At 30.6% G+C, this 25,594-nt stretch overlaps 3 protein-coding genes across 7 annotated transcripts; all 3 read right to left on the bottom strand.

Moving 5' to 3' along the window:
- Positions 1-3,328: 3,328 nt before the first annotated feature.
- LOC101502549 (ABC transporter C family member 10-like) lies at positions 3,329-10,426 on the bottom strand. Of its 4 annotated transcripts, none has more exons than XM_012714692.3 (13): positions 10,170-10,426; positions 9,611-9,747; positions 7,206-9,262; positions 6,674-6,994; positions 6,502-6,588; positions 5,777-6,370; positions 5,452-5,616; positions 5,053-5,347; positions 4,722-4,936; positions 4,313-4,618; positions 4,128-4,191; positions 3,804-4,043; positions 3,329-3,615 (listed from the first exon to the last, which is right to left on the bottom strand). In XM_012714692.3, the coding sequence occupies exons 3-13, from the start codon at positions 9,231-9,233 to the stop codon at positions 3,503-3,505; spliced, it is 4,428 nt and encodes a 1,475-aa protein (XP_012570146.1). In that variant the 5' UTR covers positions 9,234-9,262; positions 9,611-9,747; positions 10,170-10,426; the 3' UTR covers positions 3,329-3,502. The 4 variants fall into 4 exon arrangements, with proteins under 4 accessions (XP_012570146.1, XP_027189341.1, XP_027189342.1 ...); XM_027333540.2 differs by having other exon boundaries at positions 9,695-9,747; XM_027333541.2 differs by lacking the exon at positions 9,611-9,747.
- Positions 10,427-15,551: 5,125 nt separating this feature from the next.
- LOC101501681 (PHD finger-containing protein 1-like) lies at positions 15,552-18,448 on the bottom strand. 2 transcript variants are annotated; one of them, XM_004496438.4, is made up of 6 exons: positions 18,224-18,448; positions 17,687-17,772; positions 16,519-16,959; positions 16,216-16,425; positions 16,001-16,125; positions 15,552-15,903 (listed from the first exon to the last, which is right to left on the bottom strand). In XM_004496438.4, the coding sequence occupies exons 1-6, from the start codon at positions 18,224-18,226 to the stop codon at positions 15,845-15,847; spliced, it is 924 nt and encodes a 307-aa protein (XP_004496495.1). In that variant the 5' UTR covers positions 18,227-18,448; the 3' UTR covers positions 15,552-15,844. The 2 variants fall into 2 exon arrangements, with proteins under 2 accessions (XP_004496495.1, XP_004496494.1); XM_004496437.4 differs by having other exon boundaries at positions 16,207-16,425; positions 18,224-18,437.
- Positions 18,449-19,966: 1,518 nt separating this feature from the next.
- On the bottom strand, positions 19,967-22,345 carry LOC101502230 (L-type lectin-domain containing receptor kinase S.6). The gene has a single exon (XM_004496439.4). The coding sequence runs from the start codon at positions 22,207-22,209 to the stop codon at positions 20,170-20,172; it is 2,040 nt and encodes a 679-aa protein (XP_004496496.1). The 5' UTR covers positions 22,210-22,345; the 3' UTR covers positions 19,967-20,169.
- Between the last annotated feature and the right edge of the window lie 3,249 nt (positions 22,346-25,594).

The following is a 25,594-nucleotide window of genomic DNA, read 5'->3' as shown; positions in this document are numbered from 1 at the left end:
ACTTTCAATTTTTTTTACTCTTTTAAGTTTGTTTGGTTCAATAATGGGATGTGGAGGGGAACAATTTTGATAGAAGAAAAGAGACTGGGGAGAAGCATTAGATATATGTCTGGTTTAAAATATGAGGTGAAAAATATTTTAATTAGAATCGTATTTGGTTTAAGAGAAGAAAATTTTTAAATAGAGTTTATTTGTATTTAATCACCTCCTTTTTCTTATCCTCCAAATCCTCTCATTTCCATCTACCTCAAACTAAATAGATTATTAGATTTTGTTTGGGAGTTTAGAAATGGAGGAGAAAACTTTGGAATAAAGAAGTGAAATAAAGAGATAACTTTGGGAGCGGATATGGTTGAGAGTTTATTTTTTTTTAAGTGTAATTGTATTTTTAGTCTTTTTATTTTATTATATTTATAAAAATAATACTCTTATTTTAAATTCAAACTTTTTAGTAAAACTTTTTTCACATTTATTGTATTTTTGATCCTAAACATTAATTTTGACGTATAACACAATGATTTTTAGTTCAAAAATTGTGTTTATAGTATCAATTGTAAATTTGAAGAGAAAATAAAATTTTAGAGCAAAAATTTTTCACATTTAAAGCACCATTTTGAAGATAAAGATTATATTTTACCAAAATACAACAAATGTGAAAAATAGAGAACTAAAAAATTCAATTTTAAAGTAGGAGAACAAAAATATAATTAAACATTTATTTTACTACACAAAATCTCTCGATTTAGAAATTAAAAAATATATTAGATAAAGTTTTGAAGGTTTTAAATAAATTCTTCAACTCATTTTTATTTTATTATAATATATTTTAAAAATTAAAAATATATTTGTTGTATATACTCTTTATAAAATTATTTTCTCACACAAAATAAAATAATAATAATTATTATTATTATTTTTCTTTTTTAATTTTTTTTTATATTTACATTTTCCTTAACTTTGGATGAGGGTGTGATTCACTAAATATTCGGTGGACAAAAAAAAAAAAATTCAATCAATGTCTTACGACTCTCTTGGGTATCAACTTTACCACCTGTACCCTTATCTTCTGGGTACCTAAGTGTTCGTACCCATACCCATTACCCACGCTTTAACTAAAAAAATTTGATAAATAAATGATATTGTTGTAATTAAATTTAAAAATTATTCAAATATGTTAAATCCAATTATAAAATATTATAACCCAAAATATTTTATAACTCAAACATTTCAAATAAACACTCATTATAATATATATTTTAATATCCATAATTATATTTTATGAAGTTGCAAGTCATACGACAATATTATTTGAGATAATTGATACAAAGTTGCAAGTATAATTATAAAGTCACGATTAATAAGACATAACTATTAGTTATAAAATCACAATTATTTACCTATTTATCATAATCAGATTCTTAAAAAGTTTGCAAATGTTTATCTTTCAATTATAAATATTGTAGTGGTCCAATGATATTAATAAATGTTAAAACATAAAAGAAAATAATTAATTAAACTAACACTAATATAATAAGTAAATAAATAAATAATATATTTATATAAGTGCAGGTGCGGAGTAGGGTGAGTACCATAGTACTCGTACCCACACCCATACTCGTTTAATTTTAGGGGTAATTACCCGTCTCCATGCCCATACCCATTATGTGGATTTTTACCTTATCTATTGTAGATTTTTTGTGTGGATACCCACAAAGTCTGGGTCTAATTACTATTCCTAACTCTCTCCTTTATTTATTTTTTATGTTGTGGTTCTTATTCTATATTTTTGGTATGGTGAGAAATAATAAAATATCAAAAATAAAAGAAAAAAATAATTACAATAAAATAAAATAATAAAATATTATTTTCTCAACTCAAAAGCTCTCTAATTTTGTTCAAATTAATTAATTCAGAGGTATATTTTACACGTTTAGATTGGTTAATTCAAATAAATATGTAATCGAAAATATTGAAAGTAAGAAAAGAAATATCCTAAAATAAGATAACGTTGATTACATGTGGTATGTTTGGTCTCATCGCAAAATCCATCCCGACCATAAAATGTAATGTAGGCCGATTTCTAATTACCACATTTTTTTATTTAACTCTCTAGCAATTGCAAATAAGTCATAGTAATTCAAAATTTGACCAAAATACATGATTGGTTTAACATATGTTGAGGCCCAGAGTAAAATGTTAATTGAATTTTTTTAAAAATAAATAATAATATTTTATTAAAATTAGTTTTTATTATTAAATTCTTATTTTATAAAATAGGTTGATAATTTTTTTTTATTGTTTATATATATTGTAGTGGAGCTTAACCAATTTGTTTTATAGGTCAAAATTGTTTAGTAATACATTTGAAAATTTAAATTCCACATAATAACAATAATAATAAGAAAAGAAAACAATACTACTCAAATTATGAAAAATATAATATTTGGTCAATTGAAAAACAATATACATGTGGTATGTGGTAGCTATTAAAATAATTTTTTGTTTTTTACAAAAAATATTAAATCACTGTATATTCACTACAAATGGTCTACATTATCTATTAAAATACCAAAAACTTTAAATAGCTATTAATTAAAATAAAAAAATTCAGTTTCAAGTGATTATCGCAACTACTATTAAGATAATTTACTGATATTACTTGTGATCGATCAAGAGGTAAGTAAAGTCTGATAAAAAATTATTTCAGTTAAAATTTAAATTCGAATTCTCCCGAATGATTTCTCTTTACTTGAAAATCATTAACCACTTGAATTGAATTAATTGATTACCAGTTGTCATGATTTAATAATGTTCAACTAGACTTACACGATTCGAGCCCAACTTTAGTTTTATACACTGAACTAAAACTTTGCTTTTGACAAAAAAACAAATGAAACTTTGCTTCATTAATTTGTTAATTAGGTTAAATTATGAACTAAAAATAACATAGATGAAAAATCACCCTACCAAAAGTTTAAAAATCCCATTAAAAAAAAGTAAAACTGTGGAAAATAGTTACCTTATAACTTGAATATACAAATTTAAGGCGAATAATTGAACTAAATTTGTTTGTCGAATATATTTGCAAACACATACAAAAAATTATATTCATTTTAAATTATAGTATGAAATTAAATGTCAAGGAAAGCTAGTTTGATTGTCTTTTTCATTGGAATGACCAAGAATTCACAAACTAGTTATTAATTTGTGACATCAAGCTTTATTTTACATTAGAATTTTGTCAAGCCTTTTAGACAAGTCTCTGAAAAATAGTTTGATTAAGTTTTGATGTCAAAGAAATGTTGTACAGTACAGTAGTAAACACTCATTGGTAAATTGTACATTTAGAATTCCTTTGAATCATTTTCTTCTTACTTAGGCCTCAGTGTTTGTCCAAATATAATAATAGATTTTACATCCTCTACTTCTATTTACACTTCATTGGCTTCTAGCCAATCCTACATAAAGAGATACAATTCAAAAACAAGAAACATTTTCAGCTTTAATGAGACTCTGCAGACTGAAAATGAGACCAATATTCTTTAACAAGCTTCCCAAACAAAGATCCTTCTCTCTTCATCAAGTTCATTGGCTCATCATACTCTACCAATTTTCCTGAAAATTCAATTATACACATTTTATTTTCTTAGTACAAACTAACTAAAGGATCAAATATTTTCTCCACAAGTAAATATGCAATCAAGTAAATGACTGTATGATATATAAATCAGTTTGAATAATCAAATGCACTTCAACTATAATGATCAGGCACACAATAATCAATAATTTAATATGCTACTTACCATCACTGATGGCTAGAACTTTAGTGCAATCCATCACAGTTGGTATCCTATGAGCTACCGTGATTACCGTACAATCTGCAAACTCAGTCCTAATGGTTTTCTGCAGAATCAAGTCAGTTGCATTATCAATTGATGCAGTTGCTTCGTCCAACACCAATACCCGGCTTCTCCTTAGAAGAGCTCGTCCTAAACAGAATAACTGCCGTTGTCCCATGCTCCAATTCGCCCCGTCTTCAACAACTATATAGCAATTTGTTACTAGTAATTAGTATCTAGACAAATTTATCACCTCAAAGTTTGGAATAGCATAACATCAACGTTTACCTGAGGAGTCTAAGCCACCTTCTTTCTCTTGAACAGCCTCTTGCAACTGACACTTTCCAAGAACCTTTGTAAAGAAACCACAATTAGTTCACATTTACTCTTGGAACTTGGAAGTACTTCATCATGTAATTGACTAAACAACAATATTGTTACCACATGATGAAAATAACTTAGCATGTATTTACCTCCCATATCTCTTGATCAGAATGTTGAGATAAAGGGTCCAAATTGTATCTAACTGTTCCATTAAAAAGAGTAGGATCCTGAGGTATGATACCAAAACGTGACCTCAAATCATGAAGTCCAATGGAAGAAATGTCAATGCCATCAACAATGATTTTTCCACCTTCTGGCTCTACTAGACGAAATAAAGCGCCAATTAGAGTGGTCTTGCCGCTGCCTGTCCGGCCAACAATACCAATTTTGTGTCCTCCTTCAAAGGTACATGTGATCCCACGGAGTACTAGTGGTGCATCAGGCCTGTACCGTATCTGTTTCGATATCAAGAAACAAATCATGCGTCTCAATTCAAACTAACATTTTAAAGAGGACATTATGCAAAGAGTTTCAAAATAATAATAAATAAATAAATACCTGTAGTTCCTTTATTTCTACTTTTCCAACAATTGGCCAATTCACCGGAGGACGATTTCCTTCTATTACTTCTGGTGCCTCACTTTTTACGTGCATATATTGATTTAGCCTCTCCACTGATATTATGTAATTTGCTATATTGCATTGATTTTGAATTGAAAACACTAAGGAAGCGTTTAATGAAAGACCATAAGAGAGAGCCATGCCAATAAATCCTGAAATAGTATCATATGTTGAAATTATTATTATAATACTTGCATAAAAAATACAGCTATAGTTAAGAAAATCAATAAAAGGTATATTCTAAAGGAGATAATAGAAAAAGTCTCACCAGAGGAGAAAGTGCCAGGTGGAAGTATAACCATGCAAAGTGCAGCAGACGCAAGAACAACAGCACTAACTGTTTCCAACCGTTGAATCAACCATTCATTTGCAGCAAAACTATGGAAGAAAGGAGTACCATTGATATCAATTAGATCAAGGTTCTTCACAAAAAAGCGGTCTTCCTCTTCAAAAGCCCTTATTGTCACAGCTCCAGCAACAGATTCTGCTAGATGGTTAGCTACAAAGGATTTTGTTGTGCCATTCATCCGCATTAGTTCTTTTGCCGAAGCAAAGTAATATTTCTGTATAAAAGGAATTTTAAGTTAGAGACTTTTCAACAAGCACATTTTAAATCTACGCACTCCAAGTCCGCACTGCAATTTAATTCGAAGAATTTGTTCATTACCTGTAAGCGCAGCGCAAAATAAACCATCGGTATAGAGACAAACAAGACTTGCCAAGTAACCACTGCTAAAACAGTTAGACTTGCATAGCAATTCGTCGTAGCTCCCACAGTGAAAAGAAGGCCAAATGGAACATCAAGATCAACAATGCTGAGATCAGAAGAGACCTAAACAATGAGAATAACAGTCAAAACATTAAGTATTTCCTATTCATTGCATTACACTTATAGTTATATGGAAAAACAACAACAACAATCAAGCCTTATCCCACTAAGTAGGGTCGGCTACAAGGAAAAACAGAAAGAAGGAAATGTTTATTATACTTACCCTACTAAGTATTCGTCCCAAAGGCGTAGAATCATAAAACGACATCGGTGCGCGAAATAATGAGTTCAGTAGCCGTAAAAATAAAGACTTTGAAGATTGAAGACCCAAAGCAACTGTGAAAAGACTTCTCATCAATAAGAACACTGTTGAAGTAACTCCAATCAATAAGTAAACTAGAATCAATCTCAAAGTGCTGACTTTAGGATTGTCAACATTAGCAGCCATCCATGAGTTTTGCAATATCTGGCCAATCACAAATATAAGGTGAGAAACAGAAGCCACTGAGAAGTATACATATCCTCTGTTCTGATTCAGATACTGTAAGTAAGGCTTAAACCCTTGATCTCCTATCTCTCTCTCTTCTTGTTTAATCAATTGATCACCTTTCGGTGCTTCATATTGCTGTTCTTTCTCCACATATGTTTTTCTAATCTCTTTAGCAGGATTCGAATGTCTTGCAGAAGAAGTAACATCCACAAGCCGGTCAGAACCAGCGGTTTCTTTGTGAGCATTCACAAGTTCCTGAAATTCTTTGCTTGTAGTTAACAATTGATGATAAGGGGCAGCTTGTATGATCTCTCCATCTGACATCAACTGTACCACAAAATCACAAAAGTATCATTACTTTGAATCCATTACAAAATTTGCAATTATGAATAAATTCAGAAAAAGAGAAAAGGAAAGAACAAAGACAAAAACAATATATAAAAGATGAATCAAATTACCAAAAGAAAATCAAATGCTGGAAGGAAGTCAACTTGATGAGTCACAAGTAAGATTGTCTTCCCAGCAAGCCCTTCCATAATGTATTCCTGTCCAGTTAATAGTGTCATAATCATAGCCAACTATTGTATTAAAAAAGTGTGTGTATGTGTAGAAAGGAAGTTTTGTCATTACATTAAACAAATTTGTGGCAGTTTGTGCATCGACAGCACTGAATGGATCATCCAAGAGATATATATCAGCATTCTGATAAAGAGCACGGGCAAGTTGAATTCGCTGCTTCTGACCTCCACTCAAGTTAACCCCTCTCTCTCCTATTTCAGTGAGATCACCATGGGGAAACAACTCAAGGTCTTTCACTAGTGAAGACCTGTGAAGAGTTTCCTGATATTTTTGAGCATCCATAGTTGATCCAAACAATATATTATCCCTTACTGTACCTGTCTGTATCCATGCTGTTTGAGAAACATAGGCAAACTTTCCATACACATCAATCTGTAATTCAGAAAAGATAATAAAATACCTTTTAATATCACTACTCAAATGAAGGACAGAAAAATGCATTATAGCAGTAAGTTGAATTGACATGCTAAGTAGTATTATAAAACTGTCTGTAGAACATGGAAATGCCACCAATGTTATTATAATTTATAACTAATGAAAGAGTGAACTGTTTATATAATTTAAAAATGAAATAAAACCTTACTTTTCCTTGAGTGTTAGGAACTTCTCTGAGAATTGCTGCCAAGAGAGTGGATTTTCCTGAGCCAACCTCTCCACAAATAGCCACCTTTTGTCCAGATCTAACTTCCAAATTTATGTTTCTCAATGTTGGTTTCGATACATTATTATCTTCCCATGCAAAATCAGCAGATTTTATTGAAATTGAGCCCTTCATATTGCCATCAGAACCTTTTTTCCTAACATTTTCACTCTGCAGCTCAGCTGCCTCCAAAAATTTTAGAATCCGGGCGAATGCAACTTTCGCCTGAATGACTACCCCAATAACATCAGGGATGGTTCTAATCGGATCTTGAACAAGGCGCAAAGTCGCAACAAAAGTGAAAACATTATTTGCATGCAAAGGAACATTAAGAAAGTAACACGCTCCAAATGAAGCAGCAGAGACTAAAACTGGTGAGGACCAAAAGAGAAAGGTATTGTATGCCTTTCTCAATTGCACTGCAGACAACCATTTCATCTCCTCATTCCTTAATCTTTCAATAGAATTCTTAAAGCTTGTTTCCCAAGCATACAACTTCAGCACCTTCATATTGACAAGAGCCTCAGAAGTAGCCTTCAATCTCTCATCTTGTGCCACCATAAGTTTGCTTTGAAACTTATGTTGCAACTTTGCAAGGGGTGTATTGCAAAGTACTGTGATAACTATCACTACCAAGGAAGCAATTGTAGCTAGCCCAACAGCATTGAAAAGTATTACTAATGAGATACACAGTTGGAAGCTAGTTGTCCATGTTTGGTGAAACCAATAAGGAAATTCTCCAATTCTATAAGCATCCACAGTCACATAATTCATTATCTCACCACTAGAGTGCACCAATCTAGCTGAATTGGATAACCTCAGTTGCTTTTTATAAACTGCTGCAGTTAACAGTGAACGAACTTTAAGACCGACGAGTCTCGAGCGAAAGTACCATTGCCTTTGTGATAGAGATTCTATAATTTTTATAAAGAAAAGTACTACGGCCAATACAAAACCTTCATATTTGAAACTCTCATGGCCTTCAGCAACTAATATAAAGGAATTAAGAAGCATGGGTCCAGAAGACAGTGCAAGTACCTTGAGCAATGCAAAGAATCCAGATATCAGAATTTCTCTCCAGTGACATAAAAATAATGTCAACAAAACAGATGGTTGTGAAGATGGATCCTTCTTTTTCTGCTTGTTTAATTGGTCTAGAAACAGCGAATAACAACTTTCTGCTCTATCTTCCTCCCTCAACTTTGGAACATCTTCATCCTCAAGTGTTTTCTCTTTCCCGCTCTTCATCAATGGATTCAGCCACTGAAATGACATCCTACTGAAGAATCCAGCTTTGGCAAATAGAGTTACATGGCTAACAGAATCATTTTTATTTGACTCACCATTTAAAGGTGTGTAAAGGCTTTCATCGATTTCTCGGTCAGTGTCCTTATACTTGTATGTGCATAATAGTAATAAAATTGCGCCCGGAAAAGATAGAACATCTAATGCTACCTTGAGTGAAAGTTGTATGCTATTGATTGCATAAAACAAGGATAAACCACAGTTTAAACCAGAAACCAAGAATATTAGAACAGAAAAAAGCTTTAACCATGTTCTTGGAAGTTGTTTAAACTTAAGGCTTAATGATAAACCAACTAACAGCCATGTTAGTCCTTGAATAAATTCTAGCAACCACAAATCAAGAGGCAATGCAGTTTTATTTTTCCTCAACTTCTCCTCTAAAATCCAAATGCCGAAGAATAAATGCACCAAGCCAAGAGCACTATTGGTTATGGCAGAAACTAGTTGCAGATTTGAATATCTTTGCCTGTGTATAAGACCCTGATATGGTTTTAATGATGACTTTTGGATCACTACAGATAGGAGCATGATGAGAAGCAATAAATCAAAGCAAGATATCAACAAATGGTTGATACATGTGGAAGGATCAATGAGAAACTTAACATCAAAACTGCACTGCTTTGAACAATCAGATTCCCCACAAAACACACTCCAAAATCCAGTCATTTCCTTATCTTCTCTTTGCTGCTCAAACTCTGGCAAAAACATAAAGTTCAACACATTATGCTTTTGTTAAAAAAAAAAAAGCCTTTAAATTTAATCCAAAAAATAGTTTATCAATCTATAAAGCACTGACACAAACATCAAACACAACATTGACACGTAACCACAAGTATTGGTGTCATATCGATGTTAGACCCTATCAGGTTTGACACGACTTCAATTCAAGGTGTCACTATTAAATAGTTATCAACAAGCATTAGCATAATAGCAAACTTGGAAACATGTCCCCAAGTTGATTTCTAGGAGTAAATAAAATAAAATATAGTTCACATCTAACAATATGTATAATTTTCTCTACTAGCTACAATCAAGATTCTTACTTAAAAGAGAAGTTAATATGGAATTTTAGAGATTGCTGTAGTGGTTACAGTAACTCTGATTTGGAAAGGCAGATTTGCACGTACAGCTATCACTGATATCAAAACCGTGTGCTTCTGAGAAGTAGCTTCACAGTCACCTGTTGATTAATGAATCATGCAAAGTCACATAACTTGTTTCAGCTTCATAATTGGTCACATCTCAGTTATTAAGGCCAATAGATACACACACTAAAAACCCTTCACACAGACACCAGACATGACACACTCACGCTGACATTAACACATATACCTCGACAATAATAATAATTTGAAAAACAAAAGAAAATTGGAGTAAGACACTAACATGTATGTATCTGACACCAAAAAAATACAAATGCTACAACAATGAACAAAGAAACATACAAAAAAACGTAAAAATAAGCCCTGTTTTTATGGTTTGAATTTTAGTAGGAATAGAAAAGGAACGAAACAAATAATTTGACTGTAATAATAATTAAAATGCAAAAATGAAATACTAGTCTACTCAATGATTATGAATGGATAAGCAAATGGAATTAACCTGCAATAATAATAATAATAGATTAAACGTGAAATTGTCGACGATTAAAAGCGAGACGGCAACGGATTAAAAATGATAGTGCGCATTAAAATAAGAAACGAACAAGAAGAAGAAACAAAAATAAGTTGTTGGATGTTATTTAAGAAGAAGAAGAAGAAGAAAGAAAGAAAGAAAGAAGGTTTAGAGGTGAGTGCATATATATGTTAATGGTAACTACAAGAGCGAAGCTAAACACGCACGATGTCGTCATGCCTCACGTCTCTTCTTTTCTTATCTTTTTCTCTTTCCTTTTTATTTGCCTCTACTTTTTGTTGCATAGCGACATGTCACGTTCGAAATTATTATTTTTTAATTAAAATAATTCTTTTTCTAATTTACTTTTTTGTAACTTACCGAACAAAATAGTAACTATTTTAACTACTTCCTTCTTATATTTTTTTTTTACTACTTCATTTATTTTATTTGAATTAATCATAATCTTTAAAGAAATAATTAATTTGTTGATTTTTATAATAAAATAAATTTCATTTATTAAAATATACTTATTCATTCAATTTATTGAAATATAATAAACAAAAATATATTAACATAAAATGTAATTAGTATTTAGGCTAAATTACATCCGCGGTGGCTTAATTTGGTAATGTTTTAGTTTTTTATATTTATTTTTCTCGAGTTGGTCTTTTATTTTAATTATAAGTGACAATTTGATATTTTATGTTTTAAAATGTCAACAATATTGTCTTTTTTTTTTTACAAAAATTCAAAAAATCATCAAAATTTTTAAACAAAACCCATAAAATTCATTATCATCTTAAATAAAATACAAGTTTAATCAAATTCATAACTTAAATCTTGAAATAAACTCATATTTTCATTATTTATTTGATGTTGTTGGAGATGAAAATATGAGAGTATTTGAATATTTGAGTTATGGATTTGATAAAATTTGCATTATATTGAAGATGATTATTAAGTTTATGGGTTTTGGTTGAAAATTTTGATAATTTTTTTAAATTTTTGTATAAAAAAGAATAAGATTGTTGATATTTTAAAACATAAAATATCAAATTGTCACTTAAAATTAAAATAAAAGATCAATTCGGGAAAAAAAAGATAAATGACTAAAACGTTACCTAAAATTAAATTAAGGGACCACATATATAATTTAGTCTAATATTTATTAATAATACTAATATAAATGTACAAATAACATCGAATAAATAAATACTGCAAGTACATTACTTAATACAAGAAAAAAGAAATAACTCGTGGTTTTGGTTTTTTGAAGTCTCTTTTAAGTTGGAAATAGTCTAGGTAGGGATAGATTTTTTACAAGATTATGTCTGATATAATTTAAAAATGTTAGATTTAAGTATGATTTATTAACCATTATAAATTTATTTTTCAAATCTGATTCGATTTTTTTTAAAGTTTGATTAAGTTTGAAAATTTTGTCAAAGCATATTCTTTTGAAATAAAATATAAACAAAAGTGTACTTAAAAAATTGATATGTCTAATTAAAAGTTAAAATAAGATAGATCAACTTATCATTTTTATTTATATCTTATCTTATAGTAGTATTTCACTATCTCAAAATAAAACAATTTTCTCATTTTATCATTATAAAAGTCATATAATTTAATATTCTCTCTATATATACACCTAATTACTTATGTTACACTCTAAAATTAAAATTCTCAAAATATATATTTAAAATTAATACATAGTTCACAAAAAATCATTATTATATTAAAAACTCCCTAAGTTTTCAAATAAAAAGCTTACATTTGATGAATCATTGAAATGCATTAAGATTAATACTTTTTTAGTATTTTTACAAAGTAATATACTATTTTGGGATAAAAAAAATGGTTTAATAATTATGCACAAATAGTATAAAATAATTTTACAGTATAAACTCATCATCTTACAATGTAAGTCTATTTTGTATCTATTTTTAAAATAACTATCACTTCTTTTATTATCATTAGACATTAGGATAAAATCAGTTTATACTTATCAATACATTTGGTTTTTTTTTTCTTTCTCAAATTGACTTTTTGTAAAATACTAATAAGGATCGTTTTCAAAGAAACCTAATTAAAACTTTTTATAGTTAAAGAAACAAACTTAACTTAAAAGATAAGGGGGGGTGAATCTAGTGTAATTTGCAGATATTATTATAATCTTGACCTGCTACTTATTTTTTTTTTAAAGTTTACCTTTTTGACTAATTTAATATGAAATGTTATTTTTCTTACCTAATACTCAATTATCAATGGGGATACACTTTTACCTCCTTATACGTGATTACAATATATGTTAAAAAAGTAATAAGAAAAATGTACACGGTGGTGACAGACTGTACATTAAGCTTTTCTTTACTCCCTTGAACTTTTATAAATTGAGTCAAAAAAATATTTTTAAAAAGGAAAAATATTATCAAAAAATGACAAAAAAAAAAAAAACAGAAAATCAAAAGCATAATTATACCAAAAAGAAAATAAAAAGAAAAGAATATGACGACCTCTTGACCAGTCGCATGAATACGAGCATGTCGTTTTCCTGTTGTTGCATACGGGAATTTATGTTATGCGATTTGGTTGGGGGTAATCTATTATATGCTGTTGCAGAGTTGTTTATGATATAAAAACTGAACTTCATATGAGTTAATGCGACCAGCTACTCACCTGACATATCAAAGAGGAACCTGAAACTGTTCCAGGAAATTTCATTACTCTACTTTAATGCCCGCGTGATAACCAATCATTCCCTGTTTTTATTTTTTCTTCTGTCTACTACAATTCCTTTTTCACTGCACATGCTTTTCTATCAACAACTTATCAACCTATAAAAGTTATATGTTAATCATATTTTTATTAACTTTACATAAGACAGTTTACATAGCATCAACTTATTTTACGTTTTTATTTTTATTTTATTTTACCATGAATGCCATTTTAGTGAAAGAAATTGCCTAAAAAAAATTCATTTTTAATTTTCAGTGAAACTTTAATTAGTTTTTTCAATTTATGTAAATACACTACTTCTATAAGTATTTATTCTACTTTATGTTTATAATTATGAGAAATATACATAATTTGGTAAAATATATATTCTTTTTAATTGATATATTTTTTATTATATGTTTGAAAATCTTAAATAAAATTCATTGTAAACTAAAGAGAACAAGTTATGTTATAACATAATAATATTATTGAAATATAAAATAAGACACAAATACAATATTTTTATATTTTTTTAAAAACAAAACGTGAATCGCACTATATTTTTTATATGAAGTTGTATTTATATACTAATTTATGTCAAATTTTAGTTCCACCGTACAACAAAAAACATGCATTCTATGTTTGCTACATTGATACACAGCGATAGTGAATGATCATTCTTTGAATTATAAAAAATTAAGTGAATGCTTGTTTTAACCGATGGATATAATTTTACTTTAGGTTAAATTAATGTGTTGATCGGCACCAAATTTTTTTAAGACAGTCCATATGTAATTTAAAACAGTATAAAGAATCACTGTAATTTTAAATTATTTTAATTAGATCTCTGTGATTTGAAGGTGTTAAGTGTAAAATCCGCAGTTTAAGATGAAGAGGTTATTTTATATAAACATTTTTTAAATGTAAGAGTTGAGTTTTGTTTCTCATTTATTATATTATGTTCAAATAGCCTTCACAAATTACAATGTATTGAAACTTATTCAACGTGAAAAAGAGAAATAAAGGTTATTCATAGAAGAATTGCTTATGTGGAGAAAGGATTTGTAAAGGTGGTGATTGAGTCAACTCTCTCGTGACACCATTTAATTTAGTTGACATGTGATAATTATCACTCTCAATTTAGAATTGTTGAAGATATTAAAAAGCTAATAATGACTTTTGTATAACTCATGTGATGAAAGAGATTAATCAAACTATAGATAAGATTGCCAAATTTAGTCTAGATATTAATATTGAGAGTGTCATTTTCGATAGTATTCTTTCTTTTCTTTTGGATGTTTTTAATTTGGATATTGGTGGAGTGATAACCCATCCCATAATATTTTTTTGTTTGTTTCCCGCAACTTTCGCCCCTTGAAACCATGAAAAAAACATCACTATGTACTTATCACGTGAAAAGAGAAAATAGAATGATTGTAATAAGATATAAAATTGCTATTGTCAATCACCCTCTCTTTCTATTGATCTCGGATCAAATATGACTTGTAAGTAAAGACAAAAAAGTGATTTAAATTTTGTCTCAAATAACTGACTGAAATTAGATTTAAGTGAAATCTGAAATGTAAAGGATATTTTCCAAAATCAGATTTGGAGCTAGAAATACTGTGCCTATTGCAGAAACTAAACCTTCAAAACTATTAGCAAGAATGACATTTTTTTCAACAGAGGCTTGTAGAAATTAAAAAATGTAAAGAATGAGTTAATATCATACGTGAAGTTTGAATTATAATTAGAATTAACAGGGACACAGAACTATAATTAAGAGATTGAATGAATAGAACAACTCATAACAATAATATTGGTCTCCCCATGAACCAAGCCTGTGATAGGGTTCGAGCCATTTGTGCTTGAGTGCAAGCTACCAATTGTTGATACTGTTGACAATTCATTGGATTTTCAGAATCTGAACATTGATCAGAGTGACATGATTGATTCACTACATCTTGAGATGGTTCTCTTCTTATAGCCACGAAGGTAACCATGCAGCTTGAAACACTTATCTTTTGTATGTCCAAGCACACCCCAATTATCACATGACAGACTATGCCTGTTAAATTCTTTTGTTTAGAATTAGAAGCAGCTTGAATTGCACAACCAAGTTTAGAATCTTGAATAGCAGTAACTTTGATGAAATTTGTAAGTACATTTCAGCCTCTTCAAATTTGCCACTGTTATTTTAATAAGCATTCTCATCTTATTGATAAGTTCTGGCCGAGGTTTCATGCATTGTTTTTATTCTTCTGCTTTGTTTTACTACATAATTTCATCTCTCAAAAGGTTATCTAGTTTGGCAGGGGAAAATATGGAATTAATGACAGGCACTACGATCAATTATATTGGGCTAAAAAAACCCTTCTGGCTATGGATAGCAGAATTTCAATTGCTAACATATGTGATCTTTTTCAGTAAGCTTATTTTGAGTTTTGGTGCAGTCAAATGTGCTCTTTTTCAGTAAGTTTATTTTGAGTTTTGGTGTAGTCAAATGATTAACTATAGCTTGTATAAAAATACAATTTATTAATGATGGAGATGCGGTAACTCATTTCAACAAAGTTAACAAACACTTTTGGAAATGACAAATCTCGTAATAGATAATTTCTAACATCAAAAGTTTCATATGATGGATGGTGAAACAAAAAATTAGTAAGAATTAATTAGGAATGATAATCCTTACATAATTAATGACCAATTAACTAGTAAAGATTCGTATTCAACCTATGATTAAACAATATGCAACTAAGTAATAAAAAAGTTACACACAATTCCAATCCCATCATGCACATATCATATAACTAACACAGGAGTACCATACATTAGAACTATAACTACCATTGTTTCTCAAAATATTTAGCGGGTTATGCTAATGCGGAGTTAATTGTTTGCCAACACCAGCCTTCTCTCAGCACACAGAATCATTTGTCTCATGTGAAGTTTGATTTTTTTCTGAAGACACCCCACAAGTAATATTTGGTTTGAAATTCTGCCCAAAAGATAACTCAAATTAAAATGAAATCTTAAGTTGTATGAATAATTAGAATGAAATTTTCAACTGAAGAGCTAGAATAGATGAAACTCACTCTGATGTTGGATTGGCAGCAAGGTGGAAGGAAAAATTAAAAGCACTGCATTTTTTGTCCCAACTCTTATGGCTACTTCTTTGCGAATGATATCATCAACCAGCTTGTCAAAGATCTTTTCCGATCTATAGGAGAAACCTTATTTAGATATATCAAATTAAAGAAAGATCACATTAAAATCATGTAAAACTTGTCTGAAAAATTACCTTTCATACCCAAAGAAATAAAGAGCAATGTTCTGATTAGTTGGTCCTTCATTCTTGAAACTATTAGGCCACACCACAGATCTGGGAAGCAAATCTGCGCAAAGCACTTCCGGGAAAAGTCTTGCCTCGGTTAGAACTTTGAGGGATGCTAAACTGGACAAATGGGCCTGAAGTCCATTGACAGTGACAATAGCTTCATTGCAGAAGAACAAATTTCCCCTATTAACCAGAAAAATCAACTTCGATGATATTCACCTTAAGCAATAGAAGTTCATTGATTTTCAAATTACAGCGGCAAACCAAAATTCATACCTCCATATTGGTTCAGCAATAGGTTGTGCATCAACATTGGAATTTGTTGCATCTGTTGGAACTGGCCCACACTCATTTTTAGATTCATTTTCTTGTCTGTGGCTGATACTACATTGAGGATGCTCAAGCTCAGGTAAACAGCTACTGTCAGATAAAAGGACCTTTGTTTTAGCAACTAAGCCAGAGTTAACTTTTTCTTTCTTCTGCTTCTCTCCAATCTTCTTTTTATGCCGTTGATTGCTTTTCTTTGGTCTCTTTATGCAATATTTCAGTTTTCTTCGGGATTGGATTGCATTGTTGGCCAAATTTGCAGAGTTAGTTGTTTTAGATGAGAGAAGTGTAGATTGATCAAGTGAATATAGTGCTATTGGCTTTGGTTCACAATCCTCACAAAACCATATAACATCATCAATAAAAATCACAGGCCCATCTAAACAGTACCTGAAAAAGAAGGGCTTCATGAACATGAAATTGCAACTTTATAAAATGCAAATTTTATATTTTTATAAAACATTGGGAGAAAAAATCAGATTCAATTTGAAGTCAATAGCATTAACACAATTACGTTGGCTATCTGTTCAGTAACCTTTTGGTTTACCAAAGCCCAATAATAACAGATAGCAACACTCCCATACCTTACCTTCAGTACCTATTGAGTTTTTTAGAACATTCATATGGCAATATAAAGAGAGGCACACAGATGACAAAATCCTGCTACAGAAGCAAATCATAATTCTAAAAGCACTTTTACTAAACTCCAAAACAAAATATCTGCTTTGTATATTCTGAATACATATAAGAATAACTACATGTTATGTTACATTAGAACATGCGATAAGGGTACAACTATCAATTAGGAAGTAGTACCGTTCCAACTACTCTTTCGATCGTCCAAACTATATAGTATACACTCCTAGGGTTCGTATGTTTGGATAAGCGGTGAGTTTGGGAAATTCACGGTGACATTGTGATTTTATTGAAGCTCCAAAGTGTAGTTTTTCCCAAAATCATAGTGGTTCACCATGATTCTGCCATTCTCACTGCAAATCCAAACGTGCATTAAAATGATAACTTCAAAGAATGTTTAAGTATATGATGAAAAAACTTGCTATAAGAGCATCAAATCAAATAATGCAGAGAAAAAGGAGTGAACAATGTCAATAAGTACCTGTGCAAAGCATAAGATTGACATTTGCTACAAAAAACTATAGCCTCTTTAAAACCTACATCGCCACACTTGAGACAAACAATGTCCTGCAACAAATACACAGAGTTTTATTGAAATGGTTCATAACTCTGTAATTTCAAAAGTGAAGCTCCAAAAATCCACTCTTTTATAAAATATTATAATAGATGCATCATGTGTTGTTTGATGGAAAAAACACAATTTTCTTCGTCATAAGCATTTAAAATAAACCCAAATTTATACAGTTGACCCCTTGAAGAAACAAAATTGAAGTAATTGTAATCAAACAGCATGCATTGAACTTCTAAAATGAGCATGCAACAATTCTATTCTGGATCCATAACATAAAGAACTGTTACTAAATTTTATAGAAGAAACAGAATTTCAAATTTCGTTAATTATAGTAACATCTGAATTTTGAACAGTGTTCAATTATTAAAAAAGATAAAAAAAAAAAGAGTGAATTTATTTATATCGTAACGAAACAATCCTCTAAAGAAAAAGATCAAGAAAACGTACCATAGACGAAGGTGTTGATTGAATTAACGATTAGGTTAAGAATTTTGCAATTGAATATGTTAATGAAGAGAGAGAGAAGTAAGTAGATTCTTGAAGGGAACCGTAGAAGAAGATGTATGAAAGTGAATAATTTGAGAGCAGGTTTACTTTATTACTGCTACCATTCGAAATCAATGTTATCAAAAGACAGTTTTATTATATTTGTAAAATCTCACAAAATTTGTGTGAACATTAGGTCAAATTTACAAATCTTATTTCCTCCTAGCCTCAAATGTAATTTTTGCCCGTTTCATTTCAATCACTATAAATAAATTCAAAAGAGACAAATTTTGTTTTACCAAAGTTAATTTTAATTTTTTTAATTCTTAAAATAATATTTATTGTGAGACAGAAAAACTACTATTTTAAAATATATGATTTCATGAAATTACATGAATTTTAGTTTATATATACATATATTTATATGATTGATAAAAAAAGGTAATTATTTTATCCGTTTTAGTCCTAATCGTATCATAAAAATAACAAAATCAATAAATCAATTTATTGTTTTAACTTTTTAAATGTTTTTTTTACGTATATACCTTTGTGAAACATAAAATATATTTATTAATAATAAAAAGAAACATTTTACATGAAGGTTAAAATGTAGTTTAAACGATAAATATACTTTTAAATATGTAACTTTATCTTATAAATAAATCATAAAATTCTCCACAAAAAAAAATCTTATAATTACAATCGGAGGGAGTATTTTTAAGCCAAATATCTCATCAATTATTTTTGACATTAATATATCATCAATCATATATTTTAAATTTTGTTATATGCTTCCTCTAATTATAAAAGTTAGAGGTATTTTGACTCAATATTTAGACCAATATAAAACATGATTAGTAATAGGTTAGTTTTTAATTAGTTGGCATGGTCCCTCCATGCCATCAATTTCACATGTGTTGGATTTCCTCTTCAAGGGGCTTGTTTGTGGAATGAATATGATCAATGTTGTGGGTGCTTCAACTATTTTTGTTTGTAGAGTAACTGTTTTGATCAGAATCCTTTAGACCAGCAACAACAAAAAAGGTTGTTCCTGACCATTTTTATTTCATTATTTGCTCGATTTTGTATAACCAATAGCAAGAAATATATACAAAATTTCATTTCAAATCAAAAGGATTCAAATTTAGAACTGACAATATGAAACATGTCATGCAAGATTAAACTTTATAAGCAATGTGAAAATGACAAAAAGCTAATTCAGTGAATTGTATAGTTAAATGAAGCAATTTATAAATTGAATATTAAATGATAATTCTCGTATATTTGTCACCAATTTAACTATCGAGATGCATTTTTATTTATTTTAGAACAACGGTAATTAAGACCTTTGACATTCCAATGATCAGGGTATTCCCGCAGTTTCAATCCTTTGGTCGATTATGAGACTAATCTCCCATTTGTGGGGGCAAGTTGCTTCTACTTGATCAACACTACATTTGTACTCTCAAGATGCATTTATAATTCTTCTAAATCAAAGTTCAGATTGATTTCTTACATAGTTTCATGTGAGCATGTCACATAACCTTGCTTTCCTTGTCATATATTAAGTTTGAAATAAATGTCCATTCATGTTGGTCATCTTATTATAAGTCAATTTTTTTGCATCATCTAAACCAGAGGCATTGTAATCATTTTTTTATAAAAATACTAAATAAACCATCAAAAACTTCATCAACAAACCAATGACAGAAACCAAAAAAACTTGGTTACCAACTTCAATTGGATATTATTATTAAACACAAGAAAACAAGAACTTCTTCTCATGGCCTAAAAAGCATTACAAAGATCCAATTGCCTATTACTAATTCCTTAACACAATTTTCTCACAAAAAAACCAAGAATCTAAAAAATAACCTTGACTTCAAATATACACAACAACAAAATTCCTAATAAAACTGGCTCCTAGGAGTCAAATAAGGAGCCTCATCAGCACTAAGCCAATCACCAACAACATTTTGTGTTTCAGGTGTATCATTAGGACAAACAGGCCTAATCCTCACCCTTGGTTTACTTTGTGGCAACAAAGGAAGTGGTGCTTCTTTCTTAATCATTCTAGCTGCATCTCTCACTCTAGGCCTCTTTTCATAATCAGGATGCACACAAACAAGCCCTACCAATAACATTCTTTCCATTTCAACTACATCAAACTTCCCCATCAATTTTCTATCAGCAGCTTCAATGATTCTGTTTTTCTCCCACAAGTTCCAAACATAATCACCAACCACAGTTCCATCCTCTCCAACAGGTTTCCTCCCAGTTGCTACTTCAATCACCACCACACCGAAACTATACACGTCGGTCTTCACCGTAGGAACGCCCGAATAAACATACTCAGGTGCTAGATATCCCATTGTTCCCGCCGGTATAGTAGCATCCCTTGTACTAGAACTATGTTCATACACTTCTGCTAGTCCAAAATCACCTAGCTTTGCATTGAAATCAGCATCAAGCATTACGTTACATGTCTTTACATCTCTATGAATGATTTGTCTCTCACACTCTTCATGAAGATAAGTAAGAGCCGCAGCGACACCTAGAATTATGTTAACCCTTTGCTTCCATGAAAGAACAATTGAAGAAGTTAAGTTTCTATGTAGAACTTTATCAAGACTTCCATTTGGTAAGTACTCATAAACCAAAACCAATTCATTCCCTTCACAACACCATCCTTTAAGCTGAACTAGATTCTTGTGCCGCAAGCAACCTACCATTGTGGCAAATTCAGTTGCAAAAGGGTTGTGTAAACAATCCAAATCATCAACTTTCTCAAACCTCTTCACAGCAACATCACCTCCAAGTGGAAGTGACCCTTTATAAACTTTTGCTGATGCACCTTCACCAACAAGCATATCTTTGTTAAAACCCATTGTAGCTGATGTAATCTCTGAAAGTGATAACCTCATTGGAACTTTATTTGTCTGAAATCTACAACTTTGACCTTCTTTAATCTTTCTAACAAAACCCTTTTTCCTTCTCAAGAAAACACATATCACAACAGCTGCTGCTAATGCTGAAACAACAAAAGCTGTCACTCCACCTATTCCAAGAGCAATTTCACCAATCTTTTTCCTTCTAAAAATTTTACCTTTTTTCTTGGAACCTATTGAATCATCACCATAACACAAGAAACAATCACCTTCTTCTATCATATCCATAGGACTAACAGAATGAGAGTAACTCAAAGTTTTGAACTTCCAATGATGAACAAGGTGAAAACTTGAACCCTGGCCATTAGAGGCAGAGAAACCAACATGCATAAACTCTTTGAATCTCTCAGAAAGATCAACAAGTGAAGCAAGAATCGGAGTTGGAGGCCTAGTTGAAGAGTAACCAACCCAAACACGAACCATTTTCATATCATCTCTATACTCTATCCATGCAGTGATAATTTTGCCACTTTTCAAATCAACTCCACGTGAAAGAGCATCAACAGAAGCAAAAGAAACAACATTGCTAAGATCAATACCAATATGGTTTCCATTAATGTCACCAAGAGAAGGATCAAAACTGGTGTCGAATTCGACAGCGAAATAAGAAGATTCTTCTTGGTTATCAGAAGGAAGACCCATGTAACCATTACGAGAGAGAGATGAGAAACGAGTGGTTGATGAAATGAGAAAGGCAATGCCATCACCAGAAGAAGAAGGGCAAGAAGGTGAAGAGAGAATGGAGAAAGAGAAACGACATGAGAAAGAAGGTGTTGAGTTTGTTAAAGGGTCAAGAAAACGAACAGGGTAGAGGTAAAAAGCTCTTCCAAAAGAAGAAGAAGAAGAAAGACAAGTGAGTTGTTTGGTGAGAGTAATGGAGTTGTCGGTGAAAGAAGCATCACCAAAGAGTGTGAGGTTTTGTGAAGTGAGGAAGGAAAGTGAAGGGAGAATGAGGTTGGTGAAAGTGATGATGATGAAGAAGAGAGAGTGATAAAGCATTGTGAAGAATTAAAGGTGGTGGCTTTTCAAGAATTGGTCGTTGAGAGAGAGAGAGAGAGTGTGTCTGATACATAAGACAGAGTGTCTAATCTTTCTTCTAAGCCCAAAGTCTAAGAGAAAGTTTTATTTTTTAAGAAAGAAAAAATAAAATCTTGATTTTGATTATTTTTCTTAAATATCGGAAAATCTTGTGTAGATTACCCTATTCAATCGTGTAAGATTATAAGAATGACAAAGTTCTAACACTTTTGCATTTTTAAATGAGTAATGTTTGGGATATATGTTTATATAAACTCTAATATTATTTATGTTTTTATATTAAATTTAACTAATCTATTTAAAATTGAGTGAGAAGTGTAATATTCCCAATATTACTGCCTTTTAATTAGACAAACTATTCTACAGTTTATTTTCTAGCATGATGCTAATTCAATATTGACTGTGAACATTGGTGGATGTATTGATGGACCATATTGGCTATAATAATGCCTTCTTGATTAGACTTAGTGGATTCATATTTGGATTAGCGCAATGAACTCATTAGAGCAATCCCTTTTGAACTCTGAAATCTTTGATTGTTGCAGTCTTCTTGTACTTGATTTCAACTATCATCTTAGAAACCATAGCCAAAAGTCAAGGCAATAATGAGTGGCTATATCAAATCTCTCTTCTTTGAGAAATCTTTATTCGAGTGAATTTTAAAATCTCAGTAGTTCTTCTCAACGCACCTTGCAATTCTCAGTGAAGAGTTGTATTTAAATGAATGTGACATTTCGGACGTTGATACTTGATTCCGTCTAATTACCATTTCAATTAAATTTGTTGGCTTGATAGACTCAATATGTTGCTACCGTCTTGGAGGGAAACCTACTCCAGATTCTTGAATGCTTTGATTCAGTGAATAAATGTGCCTGAGAGAAGTGATGGAACAATAGATGAACTATAATCTACCTAGATATTACAACATGCACTCTGTTTTCATCCAAATAAAAAGAAAATAATATTCTTATAATGTAGACAAAAACAATGCCGAATTAATTGAAAATTTTCATTCCTATATATAGTTGTTGGAAAACACAAGAAATGAATGGTTTGAATTGTATTTTATCATTTTGTAAAAACACTTCAATTGTTTTATAACAATATTTTCTTTATCAAATCATTCAACTTACTCTTATAAAGTAGATTAAGTAAAAATAAGATTGAATAGTAAAGAACTAAGATTAAAGTAACAGACAAAGAGAGGGATGACAAATATTTTTATACTAGTTCACAATATAATTGTTGCTACATCTAGCCAATCTCTTAATGAGAGATTTTGTCTTAGTACGGTCGATGACTTAATTCACTATTTAAATTAATAGCATACAAAATATTGTTTACTTTGTCTCTTTTGACTTTGAATATTTTTCTCTAGTCTCTCTAGATTATTATCATTCAAACCCTTCTTCATCTTTCTAGCTGTTTGTCATTGAAGTTCACAAGTCTTGTTGTACCTCTTAGAGGTGAAAGAGTTGTTATCGTTATTAGACTTATTTTACGTTAGTTCTAATTTGTGTTTGAATTGAGACAAAATTAGTTTATGAAATTTTAACTCTCATTGAAATGATGTTATATATATCAGTTCAAGTATATGAAAATATTTTGACTGATTTATATCAATTTTAACAACTCTCTATTAAGAGAGATTTTCATTCATACTTTTCTTTTGATGTGTGGGCTTTTTCATAATTTGTTCTTAACACATTGTTTTTTTCATTCTCTCTCACTAAAGATTGACCAGACAATTTCTTCTTAAATAGAAAGAAGAAGTGTATGTTGAGAATGTTACCATTTGAGATCTTCAATCACCATTTAAGACAGATTAATCTTTAAAACGTATCCATATATATCTTCATAATTGATTATGCGCATCTTCAATTAAGAGGGTATATCTTAGAGGACGTTAGAAAAACTTTTAGACAACTAGCAGATTCAAGATGTTGAGCAAATGATAAACAAATTTGTCTTCTTTAGAATGTTGACTTTGAAGAGCATTGACTATCATCTAACATTACGTATTAAATAGAGTCATACGATCAGATGATTGACGTCATTATCAAAGCCATACAATCACTTGCTTGTCACTCTTATCAGAGTCAAAAGATCATTTTGTGTAACACACTTATCGTAGATAGATGATCATTTTGAGAGCGTGTTAATGGATTCACTAGAGGCGCATTTGAGAGCGTGTTCGTCAGAGTCAAACACAACTTTAACAATTTCTTTCTAAGTCATTGTGAACTTTATTTAGTAGATTATATTTTCTTTGCTCATATAAGGATTTAATTTATATCATAACAATGACTTGTATTTCTTTTACTTTTAACGCTTTGACTCGAATTGTAATTTATGTTGCCTTAAAATAAATAGTTATTAATATAAATCTTTGTTTTTTAATTTAACTTGCACATTTAGCAACTATAGTTATGAGATAATTGTTCTTTATGTGTTTATTTTTTATCATCAAAACATCAACTAAAAGATTACTGCTAAAACCACTTTTGCACCAACACTGTATATATACATTCTGAAGTAGCAATACCAATTTACAAGAAAGGTTTGAATTGTAAATTCACCTTCACCGGCGAAATCCCCATTTTGGAAATGGATCGTACCATCACTCCTTTCATAGATATGAGTTCAAATCGACTTGAAGGTATCATTCCTTCTATTTTATTGCAAGTTGGAGCACTGGATCTCTCCAATAATAAATTTTCAGATTCATATTCCTTTCTATGTAGCGAAATTGGATCTAACAAGTTGGTGAGGTTGGATTTGTCAAACAATCAATTAAAAGGTATGTTGCCTGATTGCTGGAATGATTTAACCTCATTACAGTTTGTTGACCTTAGCAATAACAAATTGTCGGGAAACATTCCTTTCTCAATGGGCTCACTTGCTTGGACTTGTCAAACAATCACCTCTACGGAAAAATTCCAACTGAAACATAGTTGCAAAGCTTTAATGCTCCGTCTTTCGAAGGTAATTTCAATCTCTATGGAGAACCACTGGATACAAAATGTCCAAGAGAAGAGTCTCAAAATCCACAAGCATATGCAGGAGACGATGATTCAATATTTTGGGAAGCATTATACATGAGCATTGGGATAGGATTCTTCACTGCTTTCGTTGGCTTGATAGTCTCAATATTACTACTATCATCTTGGAGAGATGCATACTCCAAATTCTTGAATACTTTGATATTGAGAATCTTCATGTACTGGAATCACTTAATGAATGTGCTTGACTTCTAAAGTGGACGAATGATGTCCAAGTACTTCTCTTCTTTCCTACTATGTTACTTTCATTTTATGGTTTAACTCAAATATTTGATGATGTTACA

This window comes from Cicer arietinum, chromosome 4 (genome assembly GCF_000331145.2).
Source record: "Cicer arietinum cultivar CDC Frontier isolate Library 1 chromosome 4, Cicar.CDCFrontier_v2.0, whole genome shotgun sequence".
NCBI lineage: Eukaryota > Viridiplantae > Streptophyta > Magnoliopsida > Fabales > Fabaceae > Cicer > Cicer arietinum.
Note: the sequence above shows the minus strand (reverse complement) of the source record. Positions and strands in the feature narration are given on the sequence as shown.